Genomic DNA, 26,781 nt, shown 5'->3' with positions numbered 1-26,781 from the left:
TTCTTTTTAATATGTTTTGCTGGTATCGCTGTCACCTCGAATAGTTATAGATAGGACAAAGTATGCAGAAACTGCATATCTACCTATGGTATTATGACTGACAAGTTTCGAGACAATTTGAAATGTATTCATATCTATTTCTTCTGAGCCATTGGAAGAATGCAAGAGAGCCTTGTAAAAAAATACACGTTAATAGGCATTTGCTTATCTCTAGAAAGCTGGTATTAAGAAATGACGAATGTGAATACAAATATTTTAGTGTAGTTGTATATATCTTAGTACTGCTGGAAATATATAACGTATAAATACAGATAATAAAATCCACACTCTGCTACGGACGAGTACATATTTAAAGTTTAATTTCTTAATTTAATTTCAAGCACTTGAGCAGTGGATATATATTTTATGATATTATACAAGAACTATCATAACGTTTGCTTTTGTGCGATTTACTGCACCGTTATACTATGTATCAGCAGAGACAGATCTATATACCATAATCATAGTCAAGTCAGCTCGAGAACGCGAGTTTGAACAAGGTGACACGGGTTTGGATCAGTATACAAGTTTTACCTGCGTACTGACACCGATTTTATATCCGCTTCAGTTATAAATATAGTCAAAACAGTGTAGTGGATTTTCCTTAAGCCTACGCAACAGAAGATTTTAAACATCAGAGATTACAGAATCTGCGACGTACAGGCGATTGTAACCTGGACAAAAAAGGTGCGTATCCTATCATATGCCTGTACGTTCCCCGGAAATATAAAATTCTACAGGTGAGATAATTTATTAATAGGATATTGTATAACAGGTAAATCAGATTCATTAGTAAGACAAGTCAGTGGTCACTGTCCTTTAGGAAATTCATGTTTTGTTTGTAACCAGCTTCATTGTAACATAGAGTATAACGTTATTTCAGTAAGCAGTGATATAAAATTGTTTAGAACTGTATAGATGGCGGTCTTGAGTCAGTAAAATGTAATTAATTATAAATGGTAATTTATAATAATCATCTTGCGTTACAATGTATTACTGATAGAACTTTCAGCGTGGATAGCGATAAAAAGTTGCTTTTCAGCAACAGAATGGTTGTTAGGAAAAGGGAAATATACAAAAACAAACATATTAAAGTTATCAACAGTGGAATCCGTCATCCTCTCAGAGGTCTTTGAAGAAGATAAATATAAGCTCATGGAAAGGTCAAAGGGAAGTATCTAGCTACTCAAGTATGGCTGTTTGTGCATGAAGGGAACCTCATCTACCTAGTTGTAATTGGATATTTAGCCGACTTACGAGAATTCTAATAGATTAATTATGCCATGGTACAGCACCTGGCATTTGTTCATCTAGCGTCAGCTTTTCCCTTAATACATTTTGTAGATTCTTGATGAGATGTGAGGTCAAAATATATATGGTAACCAGTAGCATACTGGGATAAAACTGGTAAGTTTGTTCATCGGAATGACCTTGATACACTTTGTAATCATCTCCTCAATAACAAAAATGCCTAGTGTCATGATATTGACTAGCAGCATGCTGCGAGTAAGGGCAATCAATTAACTTAAGGTTATTGACATTTATCCACTCTCAAGGTTACAGAGTCAATTATGATATAAAATCTTTTAATCATCTTTTCAGTTCCCAAGTTGTCCAGGGTTATGATATATTGATAAGTAGCATACTTGGAGCTTGCAAGATGTTTTTCTTTCTTTTTTTTTCAAATCAGTGACCTTTACCAACTTTTAAGGATCTAAAATAAGCAAAAAGCCAATGATGATATAGTGTATTGAGATGCACAGCAATAAGATTATAGTGAAAACAAGATAGATTAGTGATCTCCATATGTATGTCATGCCATCCCTTCACGATGGTTTCAACTTTAGTATACCAAGGATTATCCTGCAGCCAAAAAGTCCTGTGATTCCATTATTGTCTCATACATTGCATGCTTTCACTGCAAATTTTTCTGATGAATTGACAGTGTAGTCTTCAAAATGTCACATAAATGTTCTTACTAGTTGTGACGTAAAAACATCTGTTCATCTTGTGCAATTGTTACCAGTAAATATAAGAACTAAAATATTCCAGGTAAATTCCTGTTTTGAAACATCCAATATGACCCTAAGGTTGCGGTCACAATAATGTAAAATGGAATTTGATTTGTTATTCCAAGATAAAATTTACTTTAAAATGTGACCAATGGTGAACATCAAATGTCAGTGTTAAAGGTTGATATGTTGTTTTTCCTCACTAGTAGATATTTCCCTCTGACATGTTGTGGTAACATTGTTCAGAGTTAATCATATGTCATGGTCACATGGGTAAATGTAAAGGTTATAGAGATTCATGTATAATTTGTATTGTTATGATATGCTGAAGCGAAGTTGTATAGAGTTGAATAAAGTCATGGTTACAGATCAATTTGATTTTATTTTTGGCTGGATACCAGTGGAGATTAAAAGTTTAAAAACAAAATAGAAATTGGCCAGGTTCTAAAAACATATTACATGGTGTTCTCAAAAGTTTAATTAATTTCAGGATTTGCATATGTTGGGTGTATAATGGCTTTCATTCTCTAGTATTTGTACTTCTACATTTAATAGCTCACATACATGTTCTACTGAGATATTACATGTACATTGATACTGTAACATGTTTTTCCCTGGTATTAACCAGAGTGAAATATTTGATTATGTAATTATTGCATCAGAATAATTACAATTGGAGTGTGAATGGAAAATTAATAATTTAGTGTTTTCACAGAGTAGTGTTGATCTTTATACCTTTGTTACAGCAAATGACTTTAGAGTACCAGCACACCACAATAAATCAATATTGTACAGGTATCTCCATTGCTGTAAAGAATATCAGTATCATTGATTATGTTCTTCAGATTCACACCGTAAATAAAGACAACATCCTACTTTGATCTGTGAGGCTTTGGTATGGGTCATAGAAGTAGTAAACTTCGTCCTAAAGACATCAGAGATCTACAGATAAACACACACTTCTCCGAGAAAGAGCTGCAAGACTGGTACCATAACTTTCGACAGGACTATCCTGATGGCTATCTCACTGTTGACAACTTCATTACCATATACACCAACTGCTTCCCAGAGGGCGATGCTGAAGGATTTGCTCAACAGGCTTTCAGGACATTTGATATCAATGGTGACGGTGTCATCAACTTCAGAGAATTTATGTGTGCATTGAGTGTGAAAAGTCGGGGTAGCACTGAGCAAAAGTTGAGGTGGGCATTCCGGATGTATGACATGGACAATAATGGTTATGTCTCCCGTGATGAGATGATAGAAATTATACAAGTAAGTCACATAGGGTTTAATTCACCTGACTACAGAACTGTTGTATTTATCCTGCAATAAGTGTGGGGGCTGGTAGGCAAGGGGGGCACATTACCTCTGGCTCATTGTACAGAGCTGGGCTTATACACACATAACATTGAATAAGTATCAGTGGGTAATGCATAAAATATTGATAATTATAGGTGGGCTTATTACATGGGATAGGCTTATTGTAGGATAGATACCCCTAGCACAAATAAGATGAAAATTTATTTAACAAAGACAAGAGCCAAGGTCAAGATACAAAAAGGGATCTGATATGTGGTCATTACCCTATTAAAAAATTATACATAAGCATATGGTCACTTCCTACATGTACTAATCTCTTCACTTATAGAACTAATTATATAATGGTTGAATGATCAATACCTAGCAATCATAGATCAAATACTATGCTAAGTCCACAGTTTTGTTTCATACTTCAGAATTCATTTACATTTTTTTTTCATGCAAGAATACTAGGTCTTTTTCTCTGTTGATAAACAGTGTTTATCTTCTAAACTGTAATTTTTTGTCTTTGAAAATGAAATGGTGCCAATCTTTTGTTTTCAGAATAAGAAAAAATTTAATTCTGTTTATATCAATACAAAACCTGGATTATGTGTTTCAACAGAAAACCTAGATCATGTTTCTTTGAAACGAGCATTCTGTGTCACTGAGTACAAAATGTTCATGCAGTGTCTTTGTGTACAAAATCTACCGGTACATTCCTTGTCTCTGAATACAAATTCAACATTCTTTGTCTATAGATAAAAAGCTTATGTTTTTCTTCTCTAAAACCAAAATCTACATTTTGTGCATGTATACAAAAACAGCAATCTTATGTCACTGAAAAGGTAGCAGGAAACCGTTAATTTGCATTTTTCTTGAAATTAATGGTCAGGTTTGAGATATACAGGTATAGCAGATTGGTTATGAAAAATACATCATTACATGTATATATATATTTAAACTACATAACAATTACATTAATGAAAGAAATAAGAATTGTGTAAATCAAAATTGTCCTCTGATTTCTGACATGTGATAGCCATGGTTACCAGCTGAAAAAATACTGCCAATTGCAACCTAATACTATAATTCTGTAGAAGAAAATTATATCTGAACACCTGCCTTAAAATCAACAACACTATCATGGTAACAAACTACTTACATTTTAGCTAATTCCAACTCAGAAATCCTTACAACATGACCAGGTGTAAACACTATGAAAATTTCACTTCCTGTAAAGCTAGTTTTTGGTGCGTAGACACAGTTTTGAGACTACCCAAATAGTGATTGCCAACACAAAGCTAAAATATTATTCTGAAAAAAAAGAAACCTCACATTGTTCACTTCAACATGACAAGACCAATTTTAACCAGGATTTATTTTTTAAATTCTCATTAAAACCTTTATAATGGGGTAATCTAATGAACAAAAATATCACCCATGGCCACACCGAGAAACTCTGTAATACTACCATATACAATCTGCGTTTTAGATACATGGATACAAAACCTGACAGAAACCAACATTCTTTGTCTATTATACAAAATCTCTGTTATACATCTCTCCATACAAAATCTCTGTTATACATCTCTACATACAAAATCTCTGTTATACATCTCTACATACAAAATCTCTGTTATACATCTCTACATACAAAATCTCTGTTATACATCTACAAAATCTCTGTTATACATCTCTCCATACAAAATCTCTGTTATACATCTCTCCATACAAAATCTCTGTTATACATCTCTCCATACAAAATCTCTGTTATACATCTCTACATACAAAATCTCTGTTATACATCTCTACATACAAAATCTCTGTACAAAATCTCTCTCTCCATACAAAATCTCTGTTATACATCTCTACATCTCTGTTACAAAATCTCTGTTATACATCTCTCCATACAAAATCTCTGTTATACATCTCTACATACAAAATCTCTGTTATACATCTCTCCATACAAAATCTCTGTTATACATCTCTACATACAAAATCTCTACATACAAAATCTCTGTTATACATCTCTACATACAAAATCTCTGTTATACATTTCTTAGTACAAAATCTCTGTTATACATTTCTTAGTACAAAATCTCTATTCTTCATTCCTGAATACAACACCTACATTTTTCATTTCTAAATACAAATATATTCTATTGTTAATACAAAATCCACATTCTAAATCTTTGTTTACAAAATCTACACCTTGTCTCAATCTTAATTCAAAATCTTTTATAATCTTTCCAACCATGTATACAAAACCTGTATAGATTTTTGGCATTGTTGAGATGAAACCTTGATGTTCAGTTGTACTAAAGCCTAACACAATCTATGGTCTTGCATGTATTTTTTTTCTGTTCAGACTATACATAAGATGACGGGAAATGGTGATGAGTCTGCAGCAGAAGAACGGACAGACAAGATCTTCAGTATGATGGATAAGAATGCAGATGGACAGCTGTCACAAGAAGAATTTATAGAGGGAGCAAGGAGAGATCCTACCATTGTTCAGATGATAGCATGAAAAATGTATAGTTACAATGGTATTATACAATTTACTTCTGATTGGGTAAAGTGGGTCATGTGACTCCTTGCTTACCTTTAGCTTTTAATTTAGATACAGTAAAGTAGGTGAGATGACCATGACTATGTCATTTTTATAAAACATACATTGATCTTTTTATCTTTCAAATTTAACATATACATATTCCAAGTTTTATCTTTGTATAGAGTTAGATGTAAAAATACTGTCTCTAAAAATTCAATATGATGATCATGAGGTATTATGAAATTTTAAAGAACTTGTCAGTGGAATTAATGTTCACAGTATAATATTTAGATGATTAATAAAACTGACATAACAAGTCCAAATCGCGACTTAATTACAAAAAGTAGATTTGATCTGAACCCCACACCCAAATTGTCTCTTATCTGAAGGTGTTCTATGAATTCAACAAAAACACATTAAGTTTGTGAACAGTGAGGAAGAGAATGTACCAATTATCTATTGTATCTGTAAAAACACAACCGGGAAAAGTGGAATGGCTGGAGCTATAACACTTGAGATTAGTTGTAGTATTTTTGACAAAGACACTGGTTAATAACATCTTGTTAAATTACCTGGATTTACAAAAAATGGTTGTTTGACCGTCAGATTTTATTTTTGTGTAACATCAGCAAAAGGAATGTGTTCAGATCAGTCATGTTCTATTGGTCAGATACTGAGGGAAGAAAGTAAGATAAGGTGAGGTATTTGATGGACATTTTTGTTACCGTTTTAATGTTATAAATATTAGTGAGTCGGTATATCTATATCATAGGCCTTAATTAGCTGAACCCATACCAAAGACATGGTGTCCATTAAAAGTGGAAAAAACTGCTGCTTATATCTAGCTTCTTACATGTCCTGATATAAATATTATTACCTTAATATTGACTGTGATTGTGGGACTTTGAATTTTAATTGTGTCTCTGTTATACAATGTATATATATATATATATGAAAAGATATGATCACTGAAGTAATACACATCCAACGAACATTTGTTCGTTAGGATCCAGTACCAATATTGGACCATATTGTCGATATTACTTACTAGATTCTTTATTTTAAAATATAAATATACATTTCTGCAAAATAAATGTCAGTGTTATTCTGTGATAAATACAGCTATCTACTTCTACAAGTATACTCGGTATTTATGTAGGACTTTTGTCATCAAGTTTATATTTTGCTCACACATTGTATACAGATCTTGTGCCTGTTTATAATGTTATACCATTGAACAAAATTTTAAATGTATGAGTTTATAGATACAGTGTTCAATTATTTCTCATCTATTTTTTTTTTAATTCACCAGGGATCAAACTATAACTTTGAAATCTGAATCAGGGAATAATTTGCAACTTCAAAATCTTAAGTAGAGAACAATTCACAATGGCCTGTTATAAACCTCTGTTTAGGTGTAAAACTTGACAACTTTGTATGGGTAGTAATGGTAACGACCAATGTTTGAATAACTATTTTTTGTTGTTGTATGTTATTGTTTGTATGTATGTAGATATGTAGAGAAATTTGACAGACACATCAATATTATGATCTCATTAACAACCAATCATCGTATTAAAGAGAAAACAGTTCTTCTAAAATCAAATTATTTACTTATGTTTGTCTTGATATATACACATGTAGTTTTCTCTTGTTTTTGTTTCTGCAGATGTTGTTAAGGGATGATGTTTGATGATGAACACTCCCAACTTTACATATTTATGTTTACTGTGATATATCTAACTATTTATTCGTGTCTGCGCTTTTTCAGATGTAATTTCTGGTTTGATTTAACACATGCGTGATGAAACAGGTACTTTACTAGTTTTCGGCTCAACAGGTTCGAAAGACCCGAGGCCTAAGCCATACCGCAGTGTTGGTTGTCAGCTTTTCCTAAAAAGCACTATTAGTCTGAAATGACTGAGCAGTTTTTGACGAAATTTGGTTTGAAGCAATATTTGGTGAAGGAGAATATCAATTTTGTATAACCATTGAGTCTGGGTCTCAGTCCTTCTGGGGTGGAAGAGGTGGGACCCCATAGGAAAAATAGAGCATATTCTACAAAATTCTACTCCTTCTGTAGGAATGATTGGATGTTGACCAAATTTAGTCTGAAGTAGTCTTGGGTGAAGGAGAATCAATTTTGTATAAACTATGGTTCTCAGCCTCCCTGGGGTGGTAGGGATATGGCCCAATAAGAGAAATAGAGAAATTTCTTTTAAATCTATTTTCTTAATAGGAATGCCTGGATTCTGTCCAATTTTGGTCTGAGGCATGCTTGGGTGAAGGGGATCAACTTTGTAAAAACAGTAGGTCTCTGCTTTCAGGGGAAGGAGGGTCAGGGGCCATTAAATGAAATGGAGCAAATTCTTTAAAATCATTCTTCTGTTGGAGTAGTTTAATTTTTCAGGAATTCAATCTGAAGCAACCTTGGGTGAAGAAAACTTTTGTTATGTATAAATGGTTCATCCTACCCCCTCCCCCTTTGGGGCAGTGGGGCAGGGCCTTCTAGAGGAAAATATATATATGTCTTTTAAATGCATCTCCTTTAGTTTGAATGAAGCAATTTCAGCAAACTAAAACAAGTGAATGACAAGCCTTATATGCCTCTCGTCGATTTTTTATTCAAGGGCAAAAGCAAATAAGTTCAAAATATTACCGACCACAAAAACATTTCATTTTTAAATACTTAATATTGCCACAGATCAAATTTTATATTATTTTTGTAGATTGTGTCAGACTATTTATAAGTTGTTTGTTATTGGTGCCAACCTATGTTTTTGTTTTAGTGACTCAGACATGTTGTTAACTACAGCAAGTGTTTCTGTTTTTTTAATTTAAACTGTTTTCTCTGTGTTGTTAAATCTAGTGATTTCATTTGATTGAGAAAGAAACATCTTGAGGATTACAGCAAAACAATTTTATTAATATGAACAATTCATGTGAAATCGTCCTGTAATTCTGTAGGTATCTGTGAATACTGAAAAAGTTTGATAATTTTTTTTTTTTCCAAATAATTCATAACAATTTCTAACTGAAATAATATACATTTTTGTACGTATAATCTTGTAGAAGTAGTGTATAGCATTTGTAATAGACAAGTTTTGTTTGTTTTTGCCAACTGTTACATTGTATTTGTAGTGTAATAATTGCAACAACCTTCTTGTTCAATGAATGAGGCACCCATTGTTTTACAACTTACCATTGTCCTCTCCTACGACGGAATGTCAGTCATCTATTTAATGTTTTTTATTGTGCTATATGCTAATACACAGATAACTTTACAGCAAATAATATTTTGGCTAACATTAGTATTTCATTGTATTCATGATTGAGAATATTTCTGTCATACCATGATCATGTGACCTGAATTCAAAACTAAATCATGTGACCTAAGTCAGAACTGAATCATGTGACCTAAGTCAGAACTGAATCATGCAACCTAAATTCAAAACTTAATCATGTGACCTAAGTCAGAACCGAATCATGTGACCTAAGTCAGAACTGAATCATGCAACCTAAATTCAAAACTAAATCATGTGACCTAAGTCGGAACTGAATCATGTGACCTGAAGTTAGAACTGAATATATGCGACCTGAAATGAGAGGACAAGTTGGTTTAAAGCTGGCAGCTAACATCATTTATCATGTGTTCATATCATTCTAGTGACACCCATAGCTGCAGTGCCTTTACAGTGTTCATTGATATTGAGGACTAACTCTAACCATGGGTTTTGAAGCAGGCATGCAGAAATTGGATTGTTTGGGTATATTACTTGTTTTGTTATCAAATATATTGGAAAAGGCCAAGAAAGAAATAAAACCAAAGCCCAGATTTTCAAAACTGATCAGATTAACAACAAATCAATGCAAACATTTCATCATGAACATTTTTACAATATTAAAACTTTGAGCTTAAGTTTTACCAATACTGACAATTTTTTTAACAGATTATGAACAACCTAGAAGTTTGTTAACTTTTGAAATGTCAAAAAAAAACTTCTTTGTTAATGCCTCAATTTCAATGAAGATCATTTATTTTTTTAATGATATGTTCCTATTTCTTTACTAACATTAGAGATCTACCTGTTTAGTGATATATGTGTTGTAAGTTTTGAGTGATTTTAACATTTGTTTAACTGTGGGTTGTATAACATAGTCTACTTGTATAACCCTGTATCGAAGTTGTAGTTATAGAAATAACAGACTATATTTACAATTGGTATTTTATTACATGTTACTTACACTGTTGGAATGAAACTTTATCATAAAATAAAGTGACTTGAGCTGTGTTTGGGTAATACATCTATTAACTACAATATAACTATCAATAATTTGAGATAATTATATACAAATTAATATCCATGGTTATCATGGTTATTGGACCATTTGCTGCTAGCCACAATATTTCTTGGAGTCCATGTGGAGCAAACAGTGATGGCATGTGCCCTACCAGAGATTCATTTACAGCTAAATTAACTGAAACAAGCAGAGAAAAATATCTTGTTCAAGAACACAAGTCGGTGACAGTGCCAGAAGTCGACATATGCCTTCCATCAGTAACCTGATGTCATTCCACTAGACCTTCATGTTAGACTGGTACTCAACATGTACACACAACAGTCATACATCAATGGTACTCAACATGTACACACAAAGGTAGTACATTAATTGTACTCAACATGTACACACAAAGGTAGTACATTAATTGTACTCAACATGTACACACAAAGGTAGTACATTAATTGTACTCAACATGTACACACAAAGGTAGTACATTAATTGTACTCACAAAGGTAGTACATTAATTGTACATGTACACACAAAGGTAGTACATTAATTGTACTCAACATGTACACACAACAGTCACATGTACACACACACAAAGGTAGTACATTAATTGTACTCAACATGTACACACAAAGGTAATACTCAACATGTACACACAAAGGTAGTACATTAATTGTACTCAACATGTACACACAAAGGTAGTACATTAATTGTACTCAACATGTACACACAACAGTCATACATCAATGGTACTCAACATGTACATCTACATGGTAATAAATTAATGGTACATCAAAAAGCATGGGAGATTTCTTAAGAAATTTGAGACTCAACTGATAATACTGATATATAATAACTATTGCTTTGGGTTATATGATACAAGTATTAAGTTAAGAGATATTTTAGCTTGGATGGAGTTAACAAAAAGTCATTAGTGGACTGCTGGGTTAGATAAAGTTATTATGAGCTACTAATGGATCATCAGCTGTATAAAGTGTCAATATACCCCCAACAAAATAATCATGAGTCACTGATGAGTCACCTCAGTATATGACAATATAAGACTGAATCTCAGTACACACATTCAATGAAAAACTGCAAACTGAATCCTTGGTTCCTTTGAATTCTACAGTGTCATAATGTCTGTAATGTCAATATATCACAACATGACATCTTCGGCTGTTTATAATGTCAATATACAACAACATGACATCCCCAGCTGTTTATAATGTCAATATACAACAACATGACATCCCAAGCTGTTTATAATGTCAATATACCACAACATGACATCTTCGGCTGTTTATAATGTCAATATAACACAACATGACATCCCCAGGTGTTTATAATGTCAATATAACACAACATGACATCCCCAGGTGTTTATAATGTCAATATACAACAACATGACATCCCCAGCTGTTTATAATGTCAATATACTACAACATGACATCTTCAGCTGTTTATAATGTCAATATACAACAACATGACATCCCCAGCTGTTTATAATGTCAATATACAACAACATGACATCCCCAGCTGTTTATAATGTCAATATACAACAACATGACATCCCCAGCTGTTTATAATGTCAATATACAACAACATGACATCCCAAGCTGTTTATAATGTCAATATACCACAACATGACATCTTCGGCTGTTTATAATGTCAATATAACACAACATGACATCCCCAGGTGTTTATAATGTCAATATACAACAACATGACATCCCCAGCTGTTTATAATGTCAATATACCATAACATGACATCCCCAGGTGTTTATAATGTCAATATACAACAACATGACATCCCCAGCTGTTTATAATGTCAATATACAACAACATGACATCCCCAGGTGTTTATAATGTCAATATACCATAACATGACATCTTCAGCTGTTTATAATGTCAATATACCATAACATGACATCCTCAGCTGTATACAGTATCAATATAACCCAACATGACATCCACAGCTGTATACAGTGTCAATTTAACATGGCATGACATCCTCAGCTGTAAACACTGTTAATATAACCCAGCATGACATCCTCAGCTGTATACAGTATCAATATAACCCAACATGACATCCACAGCTGTATACAGTGTCAATTTAACATGGCATGACATCCTCAGCTGTAAACACTGTTAATATAACCCAGCATGACATCCTCAGCTGTATACAGTATCAATATAAAACCCAGCATGACATCCTCAGCTGTAGACAGTGTCAATATAACACAGCATGACATCCTCATCTGTATACAGTGTCAATATAACCCACCATGACATCCTCGTCTGTATACAGTGTCAATTTAACACAGCATGACATCCTGAGTTGTAAACGGTTTCAATATAACACAGCATGACATCCTCAGCTGTATACAGTGTCAATATAACACACCATGACATCCTCAGCTGTATACAGTGTCAATTTAACACAGCATGACATCCTGAGTTGTAAACAGTGTCAATATAACACAGCATGACATCCTCAGCTGTATACAGTGTCAATGTAACACAGCATGACATCCTCAGCTGTATACAGTGTCAATATAACCCACCATGACATCCTCGTCTGTATACAGTGTCAATTTAACATGGCATGACATCCTCAGCTGTAAACACTGTTAATATAACCCAGCATGACATCCTCAGCTGTATACAGTATCAATATAACCCAACATGACATCCACAGCTGTATACAGTGTCAATTTAACATGGCATGACATCCTCAGCTGTAAACACTGTTAATATAACCCAGCATGACATCCTCAGCTGTATACAGTATCAATATAAAACCCAGCATGACATCCTCAGCTGTAGACAGTGTCAATATAACACAGCATGACATCCTCATCTGTATACAGTGTCAATATAACCCACCATGACATCCTCGTCTGTATACAGTCTCAATTTAACACAGCATGACATCCTGAGTTGTAAACAGTGTCAGTATAACACAGCATGACATCCTCAGCTGTATACAGTGTCAATATAACACAGAATGACATCCTCAGCTGTATACAGTGTCAATATACCCAAACATGACATCCTGAGTTGTAAACGGTGTCAATGTCACCCAGCATGTCTTCAGCTGTATATAGTGAATGTTCCTGTTAAGAAGTTAGATGTTGTCTTCTGTCCTGGTGACTGACCTCCCACATGTACTGTTATTATACCTGTATAATAGAAAGAAGTCATATACTTATTGATAAAAATCAGAATTTGTAATTGACACTCATAATATAAAATCATTGCCCTCCTTCTTTTCAATACATCACCATCTCACTCTGCTTGCCCTTAATATAGATATACCTTTCTCCCAAATCTGCATGTGTATACCATATGGAATTCCAATATGGAATTACTAGAATTTTTAACTCCTATTGGGTGAGATCAGGTGTTGCTGTTTACCTGTGTTGACACATATCACATGTTTCAGTGTTGCTGTTTACCTGTGTTGACCTAGATATAACATGTTTCAGTGTTGCTGTTTACCTGTGTTGACACTGATGTCACCTGTTTCAGTGTTGCTGTTTACCTGTGTTGATACTGATGTCACATGTTTCAGTGTTGCTGTTTACCTGTGTTGACAGTGATGTGACATGTTTCAGTGTTGCTGTTTACCTGTGTTGACAGTGATGTGACATGTTTTTCAGTGTTGCTGTTTACCTGTGTTGACCTTGATATAACATGTTTCAGTGTTGCTGTTTACCTGTGTTGACCTTGATATAACATGTTTCAGTGTTGCTGTTTACCTGTGTTGACCTTGATATAACATGTTTCAGTGTTGCTGTTTACCTGTGTTGACAGTGATGTGACATGTTTCAGTGTTGCTGTTTACCTGTGTTGACCTTGATATAACATGTTTCAGTGTTGCTGTTTACCTGTGTTGATACTGATGTCACATGTTTCAGTGTTGCTGTTTACCTGTGTTGACCTTGATATAACATGTTTCAGTGTTGCTGTTTACCTGTGTTGACCTTGATATAACATGTTTCAGTGTTGCTGTTTACCTGTGTTGATACTGATGTCACATGTTTCAGTGTTGCTGTTTACCTGTGTTGACAGTGATGTGACATGTTTCAGTGTTGCTGTTTACCTGTGTTGACAGTGATGTGACATGTTTCATAGTTAATGTTTACCTGTGTTGACAGTGATGTGACATGTTTCAGTGTTGCTGTTTACCTGTGTTGACAGTAATGTGACATGTTTCAGTGTTGCTGTTTACCTGTGTTGACAGTGATGTCACATGTCTAGGTGTTGTTTACCTGGTTTATTTTGTAGACCAGACCCCTCCCACACTGCTGTCTGATGTGCAGTCACAGTAACATTACAGGAAGCAGTCTGGCCTGGGATAAGATGAGATCGTCTTGCCCCCACTAGCTGGTACCGTGGCATGTCAGTCACACCTTGCCATGATATGTACACCTGAGATACCTGTACACATAATTAAGATATTTTCATCACTGTCCTACTCATATGTAGAGCGTCAAATTTTCTCTATCTAATCATACATCTAGTAAGAGAGGATTTGAGGACACAATAAAAAAACATGACAATTCAATGTGAAATGATGATGAAATGCTAAAACACATATACCAGTAAACAGGAGGTTTGTACCTTTCATTGAAGTTATATTATTATCACAAGAGAGTAACTGCACTATTACATATATCACTAGACTATAATACTTATCACCAAAGTATCACACTTATCACTAGAGTATTACACCTTATCACTAGAGTATTACACCCTATCACTAGACTATAATACTTACCACCAGAACATTACACTTATCACTAGAGTATTACACCCTATCACTAGAGTATTACACCCTATCACTAGAGTATTACACCCTATCACTAGACTATAATACTTACCACCAGAACATTACACTTATCCAGAACATTACACTTATCACTAGAGTATTACACCCTATCACTAGAGTATTACACCCTATCACTAGACTATAATACTTACCACCAGAACATTACACTTATCACTAGAGTATTACACCCTATCACTAGAGTATTACACCCTATCACTAGACTATAATACTTACCACCAGAACATTACACTTATCACTAGAGTATTACAACCTCTCACTAGAGTATTACACCCTATCACTAGAGTATTACACCCTATCACTAGACTATAATACTTACCACCAGAACATTACACTTATCACTAGAGTATTACACCCTATCACTAGAGTATTACACCCTATCACTAGAGTATTACACCCTATCACTAGACTATAATACTTACCACCAGAACATTACACTTATCACTAGAGTATTAAACCCTATCACTAGAGTATTACACCCTATCACTAGAGTATTACACCCTATCACTAGAGTATTACACCTTATCACTAGAGTATTACACCCTATCACTAGAGTATTACACCCTATCACTAGACTATAATACTTACCACCAGAACATTACACTTATCACTAGAATATGACACATTGGATTGAGTAGCAACATGATCTTACCTCATCACCTTCATATTTCCCATAGTTGTTGACCTGGAATATCACTGTGACATTTCTTCCAATCTTGACCTGGTTTGGTGTGATGGTCAAGTGACTGTATTTGAAGAATGTGTAGGACAGGCCATAACCAAAGGGATACAGAGGGTCCCCAGTGAAATACCTGTAGGTCATATTGGTCATGCTGTAGTCTGTCATTGCTGCCACCTGATAAAAATATGACCATGAAGTGTTATAGTTTGGTAACATCACTACATCATCTCAATATGTGACATTGATACACTGTTCCTGCTTGACATTAATACAGTGTCCCATTTTGAGATATTAATACAGTGTTCATTTTGAGACATCAATGCAGTGTCCCATTTTGAGATATTAATACAGTGTCCCATTTTGAAACATTAATGCAGTGTCCCATTTTGAGATATTAATACAGTGTCCCATTTTGAGACATTAATACAGTGTCCCATTTTGAGATATTAATACAGTGTCCCATTTTGAGACATTAATACAGTGTCCCATTTTGTGATATTAATACAGTGTCCCATTTTGTGATATTAATACAGTGTCCCATTTTGTGATATTAATACAGAGTCCAATTTTGTGATATTAATACAGCGTCCTATTTTGTGATATTAATACAGTGTCCCAGTTTGTGATATTAATATAGTGTCCCATTTTGTGACAATGAGTTTAGTCCCAGTTTGTGACACTGATGCAGTATCTCGGGTCAGTCAATAGGGTATTAATAAATTACCTGACTCATATCTGAGTACCAAGTATATGGAAGCCTTCCCGATGGATTACTGTCTGGTGTAGCAAAGGTAACGATATTGAAAAGAGCAATTCCTGTTGCCTGGGCTGGGAAGAAACATTGTATGATGGCCATTACTTTTGCAGATGTCTGGGCAAATCGAAGGTCAACCGGCCCTGCACTAAACATCAGTAATACCACATTTCCTTTTCCTGCAGATAATGAAGAAGATATGTAATGTGAATATAAAAACACAGAACAAATTTACTTTTCATATAAGTCATGATACAGACATAGCATTGAGTGATATTCATAAAGTAACCAAATGTCAACCAAATTCCTTATAGAAGTGAGAAGGGACAATTTAAACTATTATCTAGTCTCAGCTTTACATAGAGGAGGGGAAAACCCAGTGTTATCTAATAACATTTATAGATTTTGATTAAGAGATAGGGAAACAACACACAGTCAACTGGTTACAGCTTGACTTAGAGAGAAGACAACAAATTTTGTCACTTTGGCAAAGATTGACTTAAAGAAATGGAGAAATCATACACTATAATCTAGTCAGAGCATGACAAGGAGAAGGAAAGAAAACACACACTTTCACCTAATTACAACTTGGTTTAGAAAAGGGGAGACTCAAAATTGTTAGGTTCTTGTGCATCATGCCTACCAAAGCGCACAGCATCCTTGAGGAGCTGAATCTGGCCAATAGGAAGAGACATGTCAGGGCGATCCATCGTCTCTGTCTCCAAAGCGTTGCCTGAAGTAATCAATAAAATGTTGATATAAATTTTGAAATCAAATTAAATAATTATGATGGGTTAACAAAGCTGAGAACAGATAAATTGTATCGATAATGATGACAAATAAAAACAAAAGCATAAACAAAATATGATACACAGCTTCATGTGTCGTGTGAGATGACAAATAATGATTTCAATATTACCTGTTCCAAGACATACAAATGTAATCTCTGCTTCAGAAACCACAGACTGAATTCCTGACTGGTCATATTGGTCACAAGCCATGTCGTTACAGCCTGCTGTATATAAAGCCTTTTCACCAAGAGGAGATAAGCCTTTCCTTGGTGTTGTCATAAAGCTTGGGTCAACATCAGGGAAATAGTCGCCCATTAACTGTGATGGGTTGTCTGCCATAGGACCTACAATCTAGAGTTTTTTTTAGGAATAATTATCTATCTACAAACATACATAACAACTTCAATTCAGAGGTTTTTGAGGAGTAATTACCTGACTACATAAAAAGGCCCAGAATCTAGAGGTTTCTAATGTATGATAACCTACCTACGTAAAGAGGCCCTACAATCTAGAGGTTTCTCAGAAATAACTACCTATCTACATACAAAGGACCTACAATCTAGAGGTTTCTCAGGAATAACTACCTATCTACATACATACACATCACCTACAACCTAAAGGTTTCTCAGGAATAATAACATACCTATATACATACATAGAACCTACAACCTAGAGATTTCTCAGGAATAATTACCTACCTATATAAATACATAGACCCTACAACCTAGAAATTTCTCAGGAATAATTAACTACCTATATAAATACATAGACCCTACAACCTAGAGATTTCTCAGGAATAATTACCTACCTATATAAATACATAGAACCTACAACCTAGAGATTTCTCAGGAATAATTAACTACTTATATAAATACATAGACCCTACAACCTAGAGATTTCTCAGGAATAATTACCTACCTATATAAATACATAGACCCTACAACCTAGAAATTTCTCAGGAATAATTAACTACCTATATAAATACATACAACCTACAGATTTCTCAGGAATAATTACCTACCTATATAAATACATAGAACCTACAACCTAGAGATTTCTCAGGAATAATTACCTACCTATATAAATACATAGACCCTACAACCTAGAGAAATTTCTCAGGAATAATTACCTACCTATATAAATACATAGACCCTACAACCTAGAAATTTCTCAGGAATAACTACCTACCTATATAAATACATAGAACCTACAACCTAGAGATTTCTCAGGAATAATTACCTACCTATATAAATACATAGACCCTACAACCTAGAGATTTCTCAGGAATAATTACCTACCTATATAAATACATAGACCCTACAACCTAGAGATTTCTCAGGAATAATTACCTACCTATATAAATACATAGACCCTACAACCTAGAAATTTCTCAGGAATAATTACCTACCTATATAAATACATAGACCCTACAACCTAGAAATTTCTCAGGAATAATTACCTACCTATATAAATACATAGACCCTACAACCTAGAGATTTCTCAGGAATAATTACCTACCTATATAAATACATAGAACCTACAACCTAGAGATTTCTCAGGAATAATTACCTACCTATATAAATACATAGACCCTACAACCTAGAAATTTCTCAGGAATAATTACCTACCTATATAAATACATAGACCCTACAACCTAGAAATTTCTCAGGAATAATTAACTACCTATATAAATACATAGACCCTACAACCTAGAAATTTCTCAGGAATAATTAACTACCTATATAAATACATACAACCTACAGATTTCTCAGGAATAATTACCTACCTATATAAATACATAGAACCTACAACCTAGAGATTTCTCAGGAATAATTACCTACCTATATAAATACATAGACCCTACAACCTAGAAATTTCTCAGGAATAATTACCTACCTATATAAATACATAGACCCTACAACCTAGAAATTTCTCAGGAATAACTACCTACCTATATAAATACATAGACCCTACAACCTAGAGATTTCTCAGGAATAATTACCTACCTATATAAATACATAGACCCTACAACCTAGAGATTTCTCAGGAATAATTACCTACCTATATAAATACATAGACCCTACAACCTAGAAATTTCTCAGGAATAATTACCTACCTATATAAATACATAGACCCTACAACCTAGAAATTTCTCAGGAATAATTACCTACCTATATAAATACATAGACCCTACAACCTAGAAATTTCTCAGGAATAATTACCTACCTATATAAATACATAGACCCTACAACCTAGAAATTTCTCAGGAATAATTAACTACCTATATAAATACATAGACCCTACAACCTAGAGATTTCTCAGGAATAATTACCTACCTATATAAATACATAGAACCTACAACCTAGAGATTTCTCAGGAATAATTACCTACCTATATAAATACATAGACCCTACAACCTAGAAATTTCTCAGGAATAATTACCTACCTATATAAATACATAGACCCTACAACCTAGAAATTTCTCAGGAATAATTACCTACCTATATAAATACATAGACCCTACAACCTAGAAATTTCTCAGGAATAATTACCTACCTATATAAATACATAGACCCTACAACCTAGAAATTTCTCAGGAATAATTACCTACCTATATAAATACATAGACCCTACAACCTAGAGATTTCTCAGGAATAATTACCTACCTATATACATAGAACCTACAACCTAGAGATTTCTCAGGAATAATTACCTACCTATATAAATACATAGACCCTACAACCTAGAAATTTCTCAGGAATAATTAACTACCTATATAAATACATACAACCTAGAGATTTCTCAGGAATAATTACCTACCTATATAAATACATAGAACCTACAACCTAGAGATTTCTCAGGAATAACTACTTCATTAAATGTAATTGTAAGAATACAAAAGCTTTTGGTAATGAGAAATTAAAGTTCAAATAATTCAATCCTCTATACAATAAGGGTTTTCATTGACCAATATTTTAATGTTATCATCACCATGACATAAAAAGATACCATGGTGTAAGAAATCATCAAAGAGAAGAGTTAAAATGTTAAAAACGTTGTAAACGGTGATTAAATGATAGGAATTAATTTTGTGGTTTATGCCAAGAATATGTTCCATTTTTGGTGTTTAGATCACGAAAAAAAAAATTAATGTTTATCATCGAATACATTTTCTTTTCTTGACAATATAAATTTCTATTTAAATATGTCATGGTTTAAGAAATGTAAGATATCCAAACTTGAAAAAAAAAACCATAATACTATTATTTATTATTTTCTGAATGGTAACATTTATAACACCATTAAAACCTGCAAAGATCTTCTGAAAAAGTTGTCCAATTCTCTACCTACATTTGTTACCTGTCTTCTGATCGTAAAGTTTTCGATACTTTTGCAAAATTTCTTCGAATTGATAACTTACAGCCACTGTTGTTAATTGTCTTCTGACTGGAAGGAATTCCTTGGAGTTTTTCAACAGAACAAAAGACTGGGTGGCTGCCTTTATGGCCAGCTTTCTGTGATCTGGACTCTGAATGACAGACAGATTAAGTTTATTGTCAGGGTTCAGTGCAGGTGGATCAAACTCTCCAAGTCTCATCCTGGTGAGGAATAACGGCTTAACCCTGTCAATGAGCAGTTGCTTGGAGACCAAGCCCATCTCCACAGCCTTGAGTAGATAACTGAACATCTGTGTCCTGTAGATCCAGGTACCTGGAGATAGTTCGAGGTTAAGACCAGCCTTAGCACATCCTACAGCAGTTGTCAGGGCATCAGGATAATACATGTGGTCTATCACAATAAACTCCATTGCTCCAGCATCACTAACTACAAACCCATCGAATCCCCACTCTTTCCTTAAAATGTCTGTCAACAGCTTCTTATTGGTGCAGGCTGGTATACCATTAACACTGGCAACAAACAGACAGTACTAAATGACCTATGTAAGATGACCTCTAAAACTATGTGAGGTTCATGGGCCTAAACAGTCACCTGGCTAATCTCAAACTTAAACTGCAAAGTGCCATTCTTATATTCAATTCAGATCTCATTGATATACAGCTACATACCAAAATTAATTAAATTTGTTCATATTTATTCAATTTATCCTATTCACAATGTCCATGATAAAAAAGAAAAGGCTATAATTCTGTAGATTACAATCAAATCTGTCCCATTATTATGTTCATTAGTTATCTTATTGATATTAGACCAAGTTTTATCAAATTCTCTTCAAATTTACTCAAATCATTGTGTTCACAAGGTCCAATAGTTATAAATCTGCGAAGGGCAATAACTCTGCAAATTATGATTGAATTGATCCCATGAATGTATTCGAGATCTTATTGATATATAGCTGCATACAAGGTTTCATAAAAATCTGTCCCTTTTTACTCCAATTATTGTGTTCACAAGAAAAAGTTAATACATGATAATATTACAGGCAGAATATTCTCCATAATTTGTAACAAAGTACAAATTATAAATCCAATTTATTTACGTAAAATTTGACATTTTTATTGAGTGCATATTAATTAGCATAAAGAAAAAGAAAAAAACCAAGATAACAGTCCATTATCCTTTGAAAATGACAGTATTTCTAATTACCTGTTGTAACTACACATGATTCCACCAGCTCCAGCTCTCACACAGGCCTCAAACTGGGGGAGAAACGTCATCCGAAGGTCACGTTCCTTTACCTATCAAATGAAGACAATTAACCCAGGAGTTAGCAATCCATTAAACTGATGAATACAAGGAAAATAAAAGTGCCATATCTAGCTGAGGTGGGACTTCTAGCAACAATGGTGACTTATAATTAAAATCATTTAAATCATTTTTAGTAACGGTTCAACTTTTTGTATATGGGCCAATCTTTCTAATCCATAGTTTTAACTTCAGTCTCACTTTTCTGGTGGAACACAGTTGGTAGAATCAAACATCATCAGGCAAAGTACACCCATTTAATTCCTGTTGGGGCAATTTTACTTTGTCGAAGGTAAATGCAAAAAATAAATTAGAAGTGCATAAATTTACAAATGCTAGAGAAAGAGCTTTACGGTGAGATGTTTTTGTAAAAGTAGATTGCAAAATGAAATTATAGATCAACAGTGACCTTGAATTTGACTGATCATAATGATATTCTTGACCAAGGCATTTTCTGTTCTGGCAAACTTTTTTGGAATTTTCATCAAAATCTTTCAGTAAGTAAGACTATTTGTCAAAGTGATGACAAAGAACCTTAGTGAATTTCCTTTTTTGCATCAATGACCTTGACCTTTGTCTGGTAATGCAGACCATACTGGAACATATTTGAGATATTTAGAGATGCAATGCCTGGGTGAACTATTAAAATTTTAGCAAAATTTATTGTGTTTTTTCACATCCTGTTAGAGTGATCAGAAATAGTAGTAGGTTGTAGTCTTCTTTTTGGAAATAAACCAATCCTGACCTTTGACCGATTTGACATTTTTCAAATGCAAATATAACAGCTAAATATGTATTTATGTATTCATTTATACAACCTCTGAAGAAATAAGTCCGTTTCTAAAATTGCTTGATGACAGTGATGCTGACCCAACAAGAATCAAATTGATCTGAATCTGAAAAATGAAAAATACCTGAGCATTGAAGCTGAGTCGTGAGATTGGACGATTCTCTGGACCACTGTAGGCTGCAAAGTGTTTACACACAACGTTAGCACGACGGTACTTGGAATGTTGGCCCTGAAGACCATAAACAAAAGCCTGGGCAAGCAAGCCAGATAGGTAGGGGTCTTCACCATACGTTTCCTGTTTATATAAACACGGTCTGTATAAAATGACAAACATCTACTGGTAAAACAAAAAAACAACGACCTTGACATTTCATCTCATAAATGTCAGAGATAGTAATTTAGATAATTGCTTCATGATAAAGGCAAAATATGAATATTTGATAAAACAAGAATTCAAATCTTATAATGAAGTTTGATCTGTGACCTACAGGCCATGACCTTTGGAAAAAACTCATGACAAGGGATTTATAACTTTGCACCTGACTATATACAGGAGCAGGAAAAATGCACAGTCAGACCAGGACCGTCTGAAATCTAGATGGACACTCTACCGATTGGACTTCCTGGTTGCCATTGATAAACCCAATCCAAATCTGCCATATTTCCTCAATCTGTTTTCAAAGTCTTTGTCCCAAAGACACAATTATCTAAAAACCCAGGTTTTGTATCCCCTTGTCAAGTATTCACCTCCATACAAAAGCACCAGATGTAAGGAAACATTAATGGAAAACACCCTGCCCTTCGTGGGTTTTCAACTAGCCACCCTACAGTCTCTACAACCACTTGACTAAAGGGAATTTCACACTAGCTGAGGCTAGTTAAGTAGCTGAGGATAGTAAGGCAACCTGAATTCACTCCTTCTACATATATACAAAGTAATTATGCACAACTGGGACTATAAGAGACCAACCAAGCAGAAAGTATTACAACTGACAAATTGATTATCATTTGCTCTGCCAATTATTTATGAGAAATAGTGATAACAATATTCTACTTTGAAATCCAAGAGAGCTGCCTGATTGGAAAAGTATTATCATACTTACTAGAAACATACACCATTTTCCGCAATCAAAGTTTAGTGAATTATCACTTTTTGCCAAATTAGTGTAATGATGAAATGATGCAATATTGACAAAAAAAAGGGCAAAAAAGAAACTCCAGTTAGTGGAATGATATTTTAGCAAAATATTTTCTGCGCAAAATGCACTTAAATATGATTACGGCTAAAACATGTATGTTTAATGAGTAATTTGGCACCATCTAGTTTTAGTGCATTATCACTTTAGGGAAATAAAGACAATCTATTTGTCCATCCACACTAATTACTACATAATCAGCATAAAGAAAATGCAGTTAACACAATTATATTTTGCACAATACTTCCAGCATGAAAAACTCTAGATTAAGACTACCACTAAAATATATATGTTTGCAGTGTCAAAATCTCTAAACAGAAGTCAGTGAGTGAGCAGATCTTATCCATGTTCAGTATATATAGAGACTGTACTACTTACTTGATTGCGTCCCCACAAAGGGTGTCTCATGATATTGATGACGGGACTGAAGCAGCTGAGACCAGTATGGTCGGTGTAATCATTGTTTTTGCGAAAGTTATTGTACTTGGCTCGTACCTCTATGGCAGTAGCTTCAGCAACTTCATACACTAGATCTGGACTACAAGCAAAATAAATATATTCATTATTAATTGTGTTCATTTATAGAACATCTCTGGTAGTTTTGAAATTTAATCAGTTGATTGTAGATCCAGCACAAGTTAAGGCTGAAGTGTAGCAAACCAGCCATGGTATCTTAAATCAAAATGAATAAGGCTTTAATTGAAAGCTAACTATGAAGAGAAGCATTAATTTCAATGTCTGTTTATATATGTTGTGTCTGTACTGAATACTCTGGCATCATCTGACCTTTATTGTCCTGTTCTGTGAACATAATTTGTCTGTGGTCGATGTTTTCTAATGCAGAGCATACCTGTCATGTGCTTCATACCTTTTTGTCAGAGTCTGATGTTTCTATACATATGAATCCTCTGTTTGTGTTTGGTCCTTAGTTTTATACTATATGTTAGAGAGCTAGGTTTAGTGTAGCACAAAACAATGGACTTATTTCCTGAAACCTGTCATCCAGGTAATGTTTTAGGGATTTAGGAATTGTAAAATTAGTACATAAGGGATGGGTAGAAGGGTGGTAGTACTTTCATATAGTTGATATGGGGGTCATTCAGTTTTTAATGCATTTTGCGTAGGTAATATTAGTTTTAGTATGTGTCTTTTGTGGCAGTTATGGGGTTGAATGTGAAAGGCTATGCTTGTCTTAATAGAGAATGGTTTAAATAAGGTACAATGTATACAAGAATACATATCCCAAATCACTTTTAAGGAAATTGTCTTTATACGGCACACAAAAGATATATGTACTAACCCCTGTTAAGGAAACAGTGAAAATTGGGGTACGTAAAGATATATAATAGGAAGGAGAAATGAAAAATACCTTGCACCCAGCGAGGTTTGAAATAGCGACCCTTCTGTCTCTGGCTAGTAAGGCAACCTGCACTCTCAACTTCTACAGTTACTAATGACCTGTTACTTGTCATAGAGGTGTTTAACTATGCATGTGATATCTCTGATCCATTTCGATATTGGTTGCTAATATTTCACAATTTTCTCCAGAATTTTGAAATTACAGAAGTAAGACTACTCAGGCATCAGTTGTCAGCATTACATTTAGGATTTTTTGTGTATAGCTGTTACATTAGCCTCTTTCCATAAGCTTCATCGATTGATCTTTGAACCAAATTTTTGCCAAAGATTTAGCCAAAATCTCTGCTGCTTCATTTGTAAGTCTAGGCTGGATGTTATCTGGCCCTTGAGATTTCACAGGTTTAACATCTTTCAGAGACCTATTGACCATTTCCTCACTAACGATTATTATGTCAAGATCTTCCTTAACTTCCCTTTCCATGGAATTCTGGGATGCTATTCTTATATTCCTCTATTCTTACTTGACAATTGCTTAATATTTCTCTAGCTGAGGCAGTTACCTTGCATTTTTCCCATTAGTTTTGTTTTGGACTAAATGAAGCTCCAAAATGGCTTAGAATCCTGCTTGGTGTTTTCTTTTACTTCCTGTCCATAAGTTTTTCTCGCTTTTCTCAATTCTGTGTTGGCTTTTACTAGATATATCCTTAACACTTTATAAGGAATAATTGTAAATTGATCTCGTAAAGCACCCAAATCCCTAGGAAAAAATGGTGAGAGTGAAATGATATTTTGAGATATTTCCTTCAGTAATAATAATAATAATGAAAAAATAGCAATGCTTCCTTCGTTAGTCTATCATCATATGGTATAAACGAAACGCTCCAAAATAACAATTCTATATGTGTATTATCTGTCCACGCTTACTTACTTAAAAGAAGCCGCCAGCCCGATTGACTGTGGGAAAGACGTTGCATTTCCTGCGTCCACATCACCTCTCAGACACTCGCTATCCCACTGGAAAGGACCAATACCCAGACGGGAGATCGGAGGTGCTGGTCCACCAATCTTCCCTCCTCCGCCTTTCGACATTTGCAGTATGAGCTCAGATACATTAAGTCTATTGACCAAATCTTCGACTCGTTCATTGTAAGACAGAGACGTGTTTCGAAATGGGTAATCTGCAATTATGATCTGTATCGAATAAACTGAAAGTAGGAACGAAATCAAATAGTAAACATCCACCATTTTGTCTGACTTATAGTCACATGACAACATCACATGACATATATAGCATGGCGGGAGCTGAATTGTACACAGATGTCACTTTCAGCCGGAAATAGATAAGGACTATTTCAACGATGATATGATACATAGCTTACGTGTTAATAAAAAATGAACATTTTTGTTTTGCTATATAAATGAATATTTTTATATGAATAATAGAGGTCAC

At 34.2% G+C, this 26,781-nt stretch overlaps 2 protein-coding genes across 2 annotated transcripts; one reads left to right on the top strand and one right to left on the bottom strand.

Annotated features, from left to right (window-relative positions):
• The first annotated feature begins 648 nt into the window (after positions 1-648).
• On the top strand, positions 649-5,998 carry LOC132555885 (neurocalcin homolog). Its single transcript, XM_060220264.1, has 3 exons — positions 649-726; positions 2,897-3,326; positions 5,725-5,998. Exons 2-3 carry the CDS (start codon positions 2,949-2,951, stop codon positions 5,884-5,886), a joined length of 540 nt encoding a protein of 179 aa, XP_060076247.1. The 5' UTR covers positions 649-726; positions 2,897-2,948; the 3' UTR covers positions 5,887-5,998.
• Positions 5,999-12,768: 6,770 nt separating this feature from the next.
• On the bottom strand, positions 12,769-26,576 carry LOC132555888 (uncharacterized). Its single transcript, XM_060220270.1, has 11 exons — positions 26,260-26,576; positions 24,351-24,510; positions 22,901-23,071; positions 21,888-21,979; positions 20,704-21,190; positions 17,411-17,633; positions 17,135-17,224; positions 16,462-16,670; positions 15,708-15,911; positions 14,478-14,646; positions 12,769-13,385 (listed from the first exon to the last, which is right to left on the bottom strand). Exons 1-11 carry the CDS (start codon positions 26,574-26,576, stop codon positions 13,297-13,299), a joined length of 2,211 nt encoding a protein of 736 aa, XP_060076253.1. The 3' UTR covers positions 12,769-13,296.
• Between the last annotated feature and the right edge of the window lie 205 nt (positions 26,577-26,781).

The sequence above is a fragment of the Ylistrum balloti genome, unplaced genomic scaffold (assembly GCF_031769215.1).
Source record: "Ylistrum balloti isolate Yb309-2 unplaced genomic scaffold, AGI_CSIRO_Ybal_v1 Utg370522, whole genome shotgun sequence".
Classification (NCBI taxonomy): domain Eukaryota; kingdom Metazoa; phylum Mollusca; class Bivalvia; order Pectinida; family Pectinidae; genus Ylistrum; species Ylistrum balloti.
The sequence above is the reverse complement of the archived record's forward strand: the minus strand, read 5'-3'. Positions and strand labels throughout refer to the sequence as shown.

Bases quoted from the DNA above. Each gene is read 5' to 3' on its own strand.
- LOC132555888 (XM_060220270.1), bottom strand. From the start codon at position 26,576: ATGGTGGATGTTTACTATTTGATTTCGTTCCTACTTTCAGTTTATTCG. The intron at 23,072-24,350 runs GTAAGTAGTACA...TTATATAAACAG, and splicing joins CTTTGTGGGGACGCAATCAA to GAAACGTATGGTGAAGACCC. The intron at 16,671-17,134 runs GTAGGCATGATG...CATTATCTGCAG, and splicing joins CAAGGATGCTGTGCGCTTTG to GAAAAGGAAATGTGGTATTA.
- LOC132555885 (XM_060220264.1), top strand. From the start codon at position 2,949: ATGGGTCATAGAAGTAGTAAACTTCGTCCTAAAGACATCAGAGATCTA. The intron at 3,327-5,724 runs GTAAGTCACATA...TTTTCTGTTCAG, and splicing joins AGATGATAGAAATTATACAA to ACTATACATAAGATGACGGG.